The sequence below is a fragment of the Aquila chrysaetos genome, chromosome 10 (genome assembly GCF_900496995.4).
Source record: "Aquila chrysaetos chrysaetos chromosome 10, bAquChr1.4, whole genome shotgun sequence".
Taxonomy (NCBI): Eukaryota; Metazoa; Chordata; class Aves; order Accipitriformes; family Accipitridae; genus Aquila; species Aquila chrysaetos.
Window position 1 is genome coordinate 10441484 of NC_044013.1, and position 12349 is coordinate 10453832.

Consider the following 12349-nt stretch of genomic DNA (forward strand, 5'->3'; position numbering starts at 1 on the left):
GAAGGAACATGTCTACTCGTAGTAAACCATTCTCATAGGAAACTGAGGTTGTTTGCTTTCCTTGCAGTGTTGGGCAAGTGTGGGTGGCATGAAAGAAATTGGGGTTGGAAACCAGTCTTTAGACAACAGTCAGTGACCTTTGGTTACACAGTTAAAATTTGGGGAAAGCTCTTAAGTGAGCTCTGTCCTATCGTAGACTAAGATGCCTCCTCCCAGATTTCTTCATTCACTGGTGTCTGAGAGTGAGGTGAGGATGATGGATGCTTAAATTTAGCCTGTGTGTTCGGCATTTGTTTGACAGGATGCTTTTGTGCAGAGCCTCAAATTAAATTAAAAAATATCTCCACACTCCACATTTTTATTTCCTTTTGGAGAGGATACTCAAGTCAGTTCTGGATATTCTCTCTCCAGCAGTACTAGATTTCAGTTAGATCTTAGTTATGCTGAGGTTCACTAGTGTGCAAAAAATAATGTAGAGGAGCACACTGATAGATGGCACTTCACTTTAAACCCATACATCTCTGTATTGCTGCTTTCTTTTGGTTTGGGTCTTTTTCTCACCTACAAAGAATGAACAATAGAAAGTTTATTATGCTAATGTTGAATTATTCTTTGTGCTAGCATGAACATGATTGATCCTTTCTAACTTCAGCCTTGTTTGCATTTAGATAAGAGATATTCACAAAATCAGGAATGTGCTTTTGTTCCTTACCAAGCCAAGGGTATCTATGGTAGTGATACAATGCAAATTATTGTAGGAAGTTGCATTCTACGCTTCTTGAGGAAAAATTACTACTTAAAATCAGGTTGCTGCATTGTATTCTGCAGCCTTGGTCTGAAGCTTTCTCTTGATAGATTTCCTTAAAATAAGGCAGACATGCAGCTTGTATAAATTGTTGTACCTCCACTGAGGTTAATCAAAGCATCACAGCTTAAACTGCATGACACTCTGCTCCAGAGATTTATTATAGTTGTAATGTAGAGAATTGCTAACCAGTTTATTTCCAACATTAAGCAGAGATGGTGCTAAACAATTTCCACAAGCTCACCAAGGCTGCATTCAAGCCTTCGGAAGGTCAAATTTTAGCGTGTATAGACGTTAGGAAGGGAAATGGTAATGTTATTCATCGTTGTAGTTCTATAAAATTGAAAAATATTCAACACTCTAACTTTAAGAAAACCTGCTTTTCCTAAGTGTTTTCTGATAACATCTTCAGTATTAGAATCTCTGAGTACTGATTATTTTATTTTATTTATTTATTTATTTATTTTATTTCCTCCTTCCAGCTTACTGAGGCAGGTTCAGGTATCAACTGCTTGGACTCCATGTGCTGCTTCTCAGATGGGGAAACAGCATGCACATCTGTTAGAAGAATGCTGGAACGACTAATGGGCAGATGTAGTCCAACCCGGGTCAACAGGTGTGGCATTTCTCTCAATAGCCTTTGCTGCAGACGATTCTCCTATAAACTGGAACCTGATGAGCCTGCAGCAATAGATGTCTAGAAAACCAGCTGCAGGTTTTGCTTATTTAAGTAGGAGAAGCAACTCTTTATTGTACTTTTTTTCATCCTAACAGATTAGTTTCTTGTTTCTTTTTGAGTACTTTCTTTTGGGATGGGGAGGGGGAAAAACAGTTTTCAAAAGACTTCTGTTAAAAAGTTTAGTTGGCTTACTACAAGTTCTTGTGTTGTATCTATCATAATTTCTCTTGATTTGTACATTCTTCTCTTTAGAAAATCCAAGCCTTGCTGCTGTTTTTGTTCTCCTTTATATGATTTTTTTTTAAATTTTTTTTTCCTTCACAAATCAGGAGTTGTTTGTAAAGTCAAAAGACTTTTCCCTTTGATTCTTGATGTACAACCTCCAAATATTTACCTTGGAGCTTGCATTACTCCTGAAGATATACAAAAGGCTCACACTCCCCCCCTTAAATATAACTTCATTGTTAGAAGGAGTCTTTAAATCTTTCAGCCATTGATTGATACGAAGATGAAATATTTTTGTAGTATAACTTTTATAATCTATTTCTAAAATCAGAGTAATTGACAGAACAGAGCCTTCAGGTTCTAAGAATTTTAAATGTTTTTTCAGTTCTAGAAGGTATATTGTCCAGACCATGTGTGCCATTCCAAAGTGTGTGCTAAAGAAATCTTTTTCCTTCACAAACCACGTGTGAAACAAACCTCGATGGGATAAAAGCACGTTAGAGTAATCGAATACGTCTACAGAGCAATACTGCTCTTGCAGTCAGCATGACTGTGAGAAAAGCTCTTACTAAATCTGCTAATGTGCCATCTCCTCATTTCCAAATAAAGAGGGATAGCTAACAAACATGGAAATATTTGGGGGTAGAAGTAAAAACAGTCTTTTGTACATCGTAATTTCTCAGTCCCTGAATGATATCACGATCTTTCATTGGTCAAAAGGCAAACCTGAAAAAGTTGCACTCCACACATTTTCAAGGACACTCATTTTGTATTTGAACATCTTTGTCTCTTTTGGTTAAAGGTTGTGATATCATTCATTCAGTATAAAATATTGTGTGGGTAATTTTCACTGGCAAGCTTTGTCAGTTCAGATTCTGCCTTTAGGTATTGACTTGGTACGTATTACATCTGTTTTGAACTCTTGTGTTGAACACAGTGTCTATGGTTTCAGTCAGTTTCTCTCTTCTGGCTTGCTTATGAAATTTATTCAACATTTCTACAAATCTAGGGTATGATTATGCAAAATGTTTCATTCCATATGAAAAATGAACTGTTATGATTAAGTACATTTTTAATTCAAACTCTTGCTGTATAGAAAGCGGGCATGATGTATAAAATAAAAAATTTAATAGAATTTTTAATCTACAAGGTGAGCATTTGATTGGTCTAAAAATCAACATTTTGGTAGCAGTTGCTCTAAGTTTTTGGGTTTGTTTTTTTTCCACTTCTCTGTAAAACTGTGCTTTCCAAATGAGGAACTTCTCATGTTACTTTTTTTTCATTTATTATTATCTAATTAGAGCAGATTTTTACTTAACATTTGCCTTAGTAACGGTGTAGTCTTATAAGGTAGGTATTCTGTGTTTTATTTTCTGCAATGCATTTACATTTTTACAATTTCCTCTTTTTCCCCACTCAATTTTAATTTCTTAAAGAACTTACAAATATGTCTTGAAGATAACTCATATTTGACAGAATATTGAACGCTTTTTGAAGACTGCTTTTTCTCAGGTTTCTTGTCTGCTTACCTCATGTAATTTTCAGATGAAGTTGCATCTAGCTGAATAATGTTAGAGTTGTTAGAACACAGAAGTTAGTGTTATGCTTAATGAACATGCAGAACTGTCGGTGCTACACTAAGGGCTTGAAGTTCTGTAGTTTTTGCTTCTGCCTCTGGTTGAAATTACTCTGAACCATCTTCTAGTTTCACTTAAATTTATGTACAGTAGAACTAGAAAAGACTTTTTTTTTTTTTTTTTTTTAATGTCAGTCTTATTTGCTTTCTTCAATGACTTCAGTTCCTTCCACTCAGCATTGAAACTTAAAACCTAGTCTAAAAGTCAAGGTACTGAGACTATTTTTTTTTTTCCCTGCACTTTCCTGGTAATATGTGAAAGTCTTTGTTTATTTTTTTAATGTACTAATTGCTTAAATCACATGAGGCAGTTATAAGTTGTGAAGTGCTGAAGGTACGGTTAAGAAATGTATTTGGTGATTTAAAAAATGCTTGTAAAGTTGTTCAGCCTTTGTTCACGAGCTTGAGCTGCTTTGGGATTTTTTTGTGGTTTGTTTTTTTTTTTTTTTTTACCTAAAGCTGGTATCTTCAGAAGATTGTATGGTCCCAAACAGGATGGTCTTTTGAGTGTCTTGTCTTGTGCTTTATAAAACAGAGCTTCTTATTCAACCAGGAGGTAGCTGCAAATTATTTTTTGTTGAATGAAGTTATGCTGATGAATACGTTGTCTGTCTGTAGCTAGTTTGTGTTGTATTCTGTGTTCCTGATATTCTGTCAAATATGATATTCTGTCAAATACAATAACTGAACATGAAATCAAACATGGTATCAAATTTTGATAGAAACTTTGATGAATCAAAGTTGTACAAATGCTTGGAGTAGCGGGCCACAGGAATATAGTCTCTCGTACTTAATTTACTGCTTGTAAAATGTATTTGAGAAATATTTTCTGTAGCTTCATTCACCAGTTAGAATTTGTGTGCTGTGTGGTATGATAAAACGCATTTTTGTCTGTCTGTTCCATTAAATTGTCTGTCAACTTGTCAGTCAAAAATATTAAGAATGCTGGATCACATACATTTCTTGTACAGTAGGATTCATTACTGAATTGTTCGGATCTCCTATTAGTGGTACTCGTGTCAAGGCACCGCATGTAAAAGTTCTAAAGAAACAGCAGATTTCTGACAGAGGGATATTTGGAGTATAAGTTCATTATATTTTGATTTCCTGCCTTCCAATTTTCTATTTTCAGCTTTTCACATGCAGTCCTATAATATTGTTCAATCAAGAACAGTATTTCTTCCTAAGTAGTAATTTGTCCTTAAGAGAAAGACATTACAAGATCCCATCTGAATCAAAAGGTGTGACATGTTAGGTACTTTGTCTGATGCCTTAAATTTTAACTTAAATTTAACAGCAAGGAATGAAGTAGATTCATGGCTGTAGATAAGTTTTGCCTACCCACAACTTCAGACAGCATGGATGTTTAACATGAGAACACCACTATACTGGGTTACCACGGTTAGCTGTGCGTACCACAAGGCTTTACTAGAATAACCTTAAGCTGTATCAGATCGTAGCATTCATAGTGCCTCAGTTTACACATGCAATGTTCAGATTTTCTTTGAGGCACAGTATTAAAACTTCAGTTGTAAAACTGGCATATAAACCTCTGGTCATTTTAGTTCATAGTGATGAAAGTATCTGTGGCTGTGAGTAAACTTTGCCAGAAAGGTAAACATAGAATTGTTAATTACATAGTTGGCATGATTGATTGCAGTCTATTTTCTAAGGTTTGAATTAATTGCAGGCACCTATGTGAAACTAATAGATAAGTCTTTCAAAGAGTTACATTTGCCTAATCTCGTAACACTTACCTTTTGCTTTCATAGACTTTTCTCCTTACCTCTAGATTGTAAGTTCCCAGTCAGCCAAACTTTTCTTTTATTGTCACTTTAGATCATGGAGTTCATCGGATCCCTTCTATGCCAACGACAGAAGCATCTTGACTCTCTCCACAATGGACTCACCCACTTGTTAACAGGGACATTTGTAAATGCCTTGTGGAAGCCATGTGGTGCTCGCACACCTATAGTAGGTTCTGAAGCGAGTTCAGTGCTACATCCCTGCCCTAGGAAAGACTAGCATGACTTCTAAATACAAACGGTGGCTTGTCTTGTGACCTAGCATAAGTCATCTGGACAGTGATTGCTTCCAGTATTTTTTTTTTCTAATTATATCCACAAATAGCTAAATAATATTTTTTTTTGAAAGAAATGCTTTTACCTCTGACCGTTTAATCTTTTTTGTTACCATATGGGCAGATTGGAATCCTGCATTTGATACGTGAGACGTCACTGTAGCGCAGTGACAAAATCTTTCTCCTCCCAAATTTGAGTGATCCAATTGAACTGAATTTGCACAATGAAACTTTAAAAAGTTGCATTTTTCTTGATGACCCTTCACTTTAAACACACACATTAATTTTGAGCTGTCTCTTACAGATGCTTTCTTAGCAGTTTGCGAATCAATTTTGTTATTTCCATGGACGGTTATTGTATTCTGTAAGCAATCAGTTTAGTAATTTTTGAGAGTTAAATACAATTCAAATATTTATGCTGGTGTATGAATGGCAAAATATTAGTCATTGCTTTGAAAAACATTGTTAACTTTGACAAATCAGTGATTTGGAATAACAAGGGATATAGCAGTTCACAGTTCTCTTAAAGTATAATTCAGAAGCTAGTCATCTTTTATTATGCCCTGTGTGGTTTTGGGGGTTTTTTTTTTAACAATTCTTGATCCTGGCATGGAAAAATGTGTAAGAATTGGTGGATTGTACAGAAATCTCACTAGCATAAATTTTTTGAATTATTAATCCTTTTAAAGTTGGGGAATTTTTGCATGTTTTATTCTTTTTCATGTATTTATATTTGGTCATGTTGTACTTTGAAGATACAATTAGTGCTTAATTATCTTCATATATCTGAAGGATCTGAGACATTGATGGCAATGTTTTGATACCTAAGTATGCCAATAAAAACAAATTGCACAGATGGAGCTTTGAATGGTACATCTTGCAGGTCCATCTATTGTCCCAGTATAAATGTGTCTGCATGTTTGGGGCTGGGTAGCAACATTTGCCTGTTCATTCAGCTAGGATGGCTAAACCTGTTGGTTGTCCTTAGATGTGGGAGGTAAAATGGAGGTGCTGCCACCAGGGACATCTGTAGAGCATTGCCTTAGGTAGGGCAGTTTTTACGGCTGGGAGGCTGGTAAAAATGCTGCTGCTTCTGGACCCTTATTTGGATATCCAATTTTAAGTCAGTCTCTGACACTGAAGTCCTATCAATAATTGGAAGAATCTTCCTGTCAGTAAAAGATGTAAAGCTGCATACTAAAATTATCTCTGGGTGGAATAAACTGTAAATGAAACTCAGACTGTAAACAACACCTACAAGAACTTCTTTAATAAAGATGTGGTTAAGTGTAGGATTTGGAGAAAACCAGTATTAGCTGCTTGCACCCTGGCTGCGCACATTTCCACTGTTGGCTTAAGTGGTGTCTCCTAAGCAAATTACATGGCAAATAGTTTTTATTTCATAATTCAGGCAGACACATCTTCCCTTCCTGGTATGACATCTTAGCGGGGCCTGGGCTTCTGCCACAGGGGTGTATCCCTCTTGTTACGGTCATCCCAAATTCTCCCGAGTTCAGTGGGCTGCAGTGTTCAAGAGGTCTGACTTTCCTTGTATCAAATGCTCCGGATGTTCCTTGCCTATACACAGCTCTGCTGTTCATTATTCTTGTTCATGACTTTAACTGGTATTAGTTCTCCTCTTGGAAGTTTATTTTTGCATTAATGACTGAAAGCTTCACTGTGAACTGAAGGCTGCAGATACTGCTGGATTTTCAAGATCTCGTTGTTCAAGGCAACCTTTGTGTAGTAAAAAAATTGTCATTGCAACTTTGTTTTCAAACTCACAGTGACTTGAACATGCAGTACATGAGGGTTTTTGTCCCACTGGTATAGATGAAGACCAGTTCACAAATTGATTAAGAAGCTCTAAAAAATGAATTATGAAACAGAAGAAACAAAATCAAAATGTAGATTTTCCCTTTAAACAAGTGTTTAATTCATAGTTCATGTCTGTGTCATGCCTTCAAGTGCATAAGTGCAGTGAAGCTTAAGCTTGAAAATCTCAGTTGTACTTTAGATCCCCACATCAAGTGTCCAGATGATTAAGAATTACTGAAAATTGAGTCTTGCATGCTCCATGTAATAGGTATTAACATGTGACCGATCTGACTGCATAGTTTGAAACCTGGTTCCTATGTGGAGATGCAATAAACTGATTGTCATCTCTTCAGTCCCCAAGAAAACTTCTATCCAGATATGCAGTAGTAACAAAATACACTTGGATTTTAGCTATTCCTGTAACTTTCTTTATATATCATATATATAATATTAAATCTGTTTTTAAAATAATGATTTCCTTCTTAGTAGTTTCTCATTCTGAGAGTCCATACTGCCATGGATACCTAGGAAATAGAGAATTTTTTTTCAATGCTCTAATCAGACATCTGCTGTTTAGCTGTATCTTTTATGTCTAAATCACAGTGCTTCACTTCTCGGAAGTACTTGTTTGTCCATGTCAACCATAGCATTCTAATCATCCAGTTAGTTTGTGTGACCATGTAACCTCATTAGTCTGTGTGGTTAGTGTATCATGTTTTGAAATATAAACTGTGGTTAATTTTTTGTACAGTAGAAGGCAGAGGCTTTGATATACAACCCCGCTCCAAGCATTTAGATTGGCTCAGCTGTGTACATACATGTATTTTGGCTTTTACCACACAAATATGTTAATTATATTTGCACAAAAGCAGCACAGTCCTATATTTGAAGAATAATTTACATTCATTATGTGTTTCTTTAAAACCTTCCATCTCCTCTTCTCCCTTCCCCCCTACTTTCCCTTTTCCCAGTGTTTGTAAGGTTACCGAAGAAACATGCATTTAAACAATTCAGGAAGAACTTAAGAATCCCATCTGTCTGCCAAGGTATATTTTTCTATTTGCAGTAAATCTAAATCAGTAATTTCTCATTTAGTAAGAATGTAGAATTGGTTTGCATAAGACCAGATTTTTTGGTCTGACAAATATTCTGGATGGAAGAAGTGACTCTTTTTGTACTGATGTCACAAATCTTTTAAAATTGCTTCTATTCAAGGAAGAAAGATTTTGTGTATATCTGTGAGAGCTGAAATGTATGAAACCATTCACTGTGCATTGGGTACAGTGTAGAATTCTTCATGAAGAAGACTGAACAAAATACAGCTAAGTCAGTGTAACGCTAGCATTCATCTCTCTGATTTAGAGTGTGAATGGGTGAGGGAGAATTTGCCATAGGGAGGCAATGTTTTAGAATTACCTCTTAGCCTTGAAATCTGTAAGGTATGGCAAAAAAAGGCTATAGCAGATGTTTGTAATTAAAAGCAAGAGTGGTGTATAGTCCCTTTACTATGCAGTGTCCCTGAAGAAGCACCTTCTCCATAGCCACCTTCGGAATGAGGTTGAGTTCTCAGCAGGTTTTAGTTCTTGTTCTGTGAAAAATAGGGGGTTTGTTACTTAGAAAAACATAGTTTTAGTTGCCAAACTTAAGCTTTTTAAAGGGTGCAGTGGAAAAGATTAAGTGGGAAGATGCTCTGAATTGTTTCACAGACTAAAATGTAAATATTCTGCTTAAAATATTCTGTATATTTTTTAAGGTTGGGGGGGGACCACAAAAAGACGCAAAAGAAGGAATGCTGAAAACTTTGGCTTTACAATTTCAGAATGATTTCTTGTTTTTTAGTGCAAAAGATGATTTGAGAAAAGATTATGCAATTTAGAATGCATCTTAGGCAACTATAATTTCTAACTGGAAACCTTTGGTAATACTTTCAAACACATGTTTTTTATGACAGTATAACTTCTATATTGGAAAAAAGATCTCATTTTCTAGTGTTAGAAATGTCTCAAAGCTGTAGTCTATGTTATTTTTAATAGTTTTATCTGATACTTCTGTACTGCTAAATATTAGTGATTTTGGTGAAATTCAGTGTTCAAAAGTGCTCAATCATAATGAACCTTTTCTGAACCATTTATTTTGAGATTCTTATTTTCTTGGTGTAGAATACCTAGTAACTCTCGCACCATCACCACTGCCTTGTTACACAAACATCATTGTTTTAAAAGAGTTAGTTATTCCTAGAGCTGGGCGAACCAACTGTTCATTATGGACTAATTTTTAGCCTTATTTCTGTTCCTAAATTATTTCCCAGTTAGACTTTCTTCTTTGCAGATCTGGGTTTTTTTCTGTGAATGTTTTTATTGTTGGTTGTTCTGTATGTATGTTCTTTGCTTCTGTCGTTTGCTTCCAGTGGCATGATTTGTCTGGTTTCTGCTCTCTATTGGAATGACTCAATTTATAACAGGAGGAGGAAAGATTGGATGCTCATGGCTGTATCAACTCTTGCTGTCAATCGTCTTAGCAGCACATTCGCATCGGTATTTGCAAGGCTTCTGCTTTCCATAGATTTTTTCCTTCAGCTAAATACTGCTCGTAGAGGCGTCAGAAATAACTCGGTAGAGAGATCTTGTGTGTTGCCCAAGCTTCTGTGGCTTTCGTTAAAAGGAATGTTCTCATCACTTTGAAGTATTCGCCTTGCTCTAGCTGTTGCCATGCTATGATGTTGTATTACAATAAGTACATACAATTGTCATCGCTGTAGGTACGATTTTTTGTTGTTTCCAGTTTGTATAAATGCATAGATGTGAATAAAACCTGAGGGGCTATGGGCTAAAGCCCTCTATATAAGTAAGTAACATGAAGTGGAAAGAAGCGAAATATACTGATGTTTATGACACAGAGTGTGACTTGACTTGTCTGAAAGAAACCCTGAAGTGCACCTAAATGGCCTGTGGTGTATATTAATTTTTCCTTGGCAGTTTTAAAGGAAATTATTTCATACACCAGCAGGTTCTTAACCTTTTTACATTTTGGAAATGGGATAAAAGATAATCCATGGGGCATATAGTTTAGAAAGGGGAAAATGGTTAAAAACAAAACTCACTTCCAGGTGTAAGAAAGATATCATTACTGCAGCAAAGAATATATTTTTACAATTCCTAGTTATGTTCCCATGAGGTATTTCAGGTCCTATGCACACAAAAATAACAAATCATCTAGATCCTGCTTTTTTCACTGACGTGTGATCAAGTGCTGCTTCTTTTTTGAAGAAAAAAGCTTGAATGATATCGTCTCTGCAAGACGTACCTTTTTAAAAATGTTGATCCTTAATTTTAGGCAAATAAGGGGCATTGACAACTGGAAACTGTAGCAATAATTAGTACAAAGAATTTTGGACCTCTGACACTGTGGCTGCCTCGTTATTTTTGATTCTCTGACAGCGAGTCTGTGTGCTTGCTCATTGTACAGCTTGGTCAGTAGAAGTTGTTTTAAAAATGGTTTATGAAAATTATATTTATTGAATAAAAATTTAACTTATAGCTGAGTCATTGTTTTAATTATTTAAGTGTTAGAGGAAAATATGCCAGAGTAAAGCAAGGCTTGCTGCCCCCCGTGCCCTGGATCATTCAGTAGCAAGGTTGAAGGTATGTTCCTATTCCTAGTAGGCACACCCATACAGCGCCTATATACATATGTGCATGGCCACCTCCACAGATCACAGATGCTCAAAAGCACTGACGTAAGTGTGGAGAGCACCTAAGGCCTCACCTTGCTGCCTTCTCTGGCTGGAGAGAAGTCCATCAGTAAGGGAAAGAAAAAAAAAAAAAACCCTTTATACCCAAACACATAGATACAGACACACATATAAGGGGGGGGTTCTCCAGCAGCTGAGCTCGGTCAGGCAGTGGGCCCAGTAGCTCCAGCTCACCATGGAGCCTACCATGAGGTTTGCTTAGCGATGAATTCCAGCATGGGCTTTGTTCCCATTTCTTCAACAGCAAATGTAACTGGGTGTTGACTCGGCTGCCTGGCCACAGGCTCCATCATCTCTCCCCCTCACAGGCTTCCCAGGCAGCTTCCTGTTCCTAATTTGATTTACAGGGTTATGTTTTGACTCCTGCCAGTTGTCCTTTGAACTCTTCAAGGGAGGAGGGCTTGAAATTTTATACTCTGAAGACACAGAATTGAGTTTATCAAGGAAACAAACAGTTGTAATTTCATGTAAAACCTCATTAAAATTTCAGTTAGGCAGCTTTTGTTAAATAAAGAACTTGAAGAGAAGTTAGTGGAAGAACTTCCAGAAGCAGGGTGTTGATTTTTGTACCAGTTTAAATGTTCAGACTTAGGTTTGAGTTACGAGTGTCTGTTTAAACTGTCAGGAGCAAAACTTTTCGTGTTTACTTATGCAGCTACTTCTACATGCTGGTACTAAAACAAGTCAGCTAAGTATTACAAAGCTAAGGCCTATTTCTGATTGACAGACAAGATGATTATAATTTCATCACATATTTAATGGTGTGGTCTACTCTTTGAGAGTCCAGAGGATTGAATGGCACCATAGGTTTAAAAACCAAACATCATCAGTGTACCATACTCAAATAAAATCTACAGAGACTTCTGGCAACATTACTTAAATAAAGCATGAATGACAAAAGTTTATTAAATGCATTCTTAAAAAATTATATCTTTCTTAAATAAGGATTTCTCAGTATGGATTTCATTGTAAAACAGTTTTGAAGCAAGTCATAAGTTACTTATTAACAGATTGATCAATAAAAAAAAGTCACTTAGGTACTGTAGTCTTCAGCCATATTTAAACAAATGCACTGTGTGTGGTGTCTTCCTTCACATGCTAAGTAATGTCAATGCAGCATAGCTGGACAAGATCAGCTCCATTTTGCACTTGTAAACAAACATTTAGAACAAGCAGTAGGCAAGGTGTTGCAGCAGTTCTTAAATTCCCCCCCCACCCCCAAAAAGACTTACCACTTAAGTGTATTTTATGCAGAAGACAAGTATTCCATACGTCTTTTTTCCCCCTGCTTAAAAGCACATTCTAGAAATAAGTCTTGCAAATAATACACTGAAACAATGCATGAGAAGACTTAG

General features: G+C 36.2%; 1 protein-coding gene across 12 annotated transcripts in view; it reads left to right on the forward strand.

Moving 5' to 3' along the window:
- Nucleotides 1–10779, forward strand: part of ATP11B (ATPase phospholipid transporting 11B (putative)) — a 72808-nt gene extending 62029 nt beyond the window's left edge. For 3 of the 12 annotated variants that reach the window (XM_030027540.1, XM_030027537.1, XM_030027539.1), the window contains 2 exons: nucleotides 1288–1421; nucleotides 5185–10779. In XM_030027540.1, coding sequence (XP_029883400.1) covers nucleotides 1288–1390 — 103 coding nt within the window. In that variant the 3' untranslated portion in view covers nucleotides 1391–1421; nucleotides 5185–10779. Of the gene's footprint in view, nucleotides 1–1287 lie in introns of all 12 variants that reach the window. The other 9 variants (XR_003925309.1, XM_030027543.1, XM_030027536.1 and 6 more) reach the window with 6 other exon arrangements.
- Nucleotides 10780–12349: the final 1570 nt, after the last annotated feature.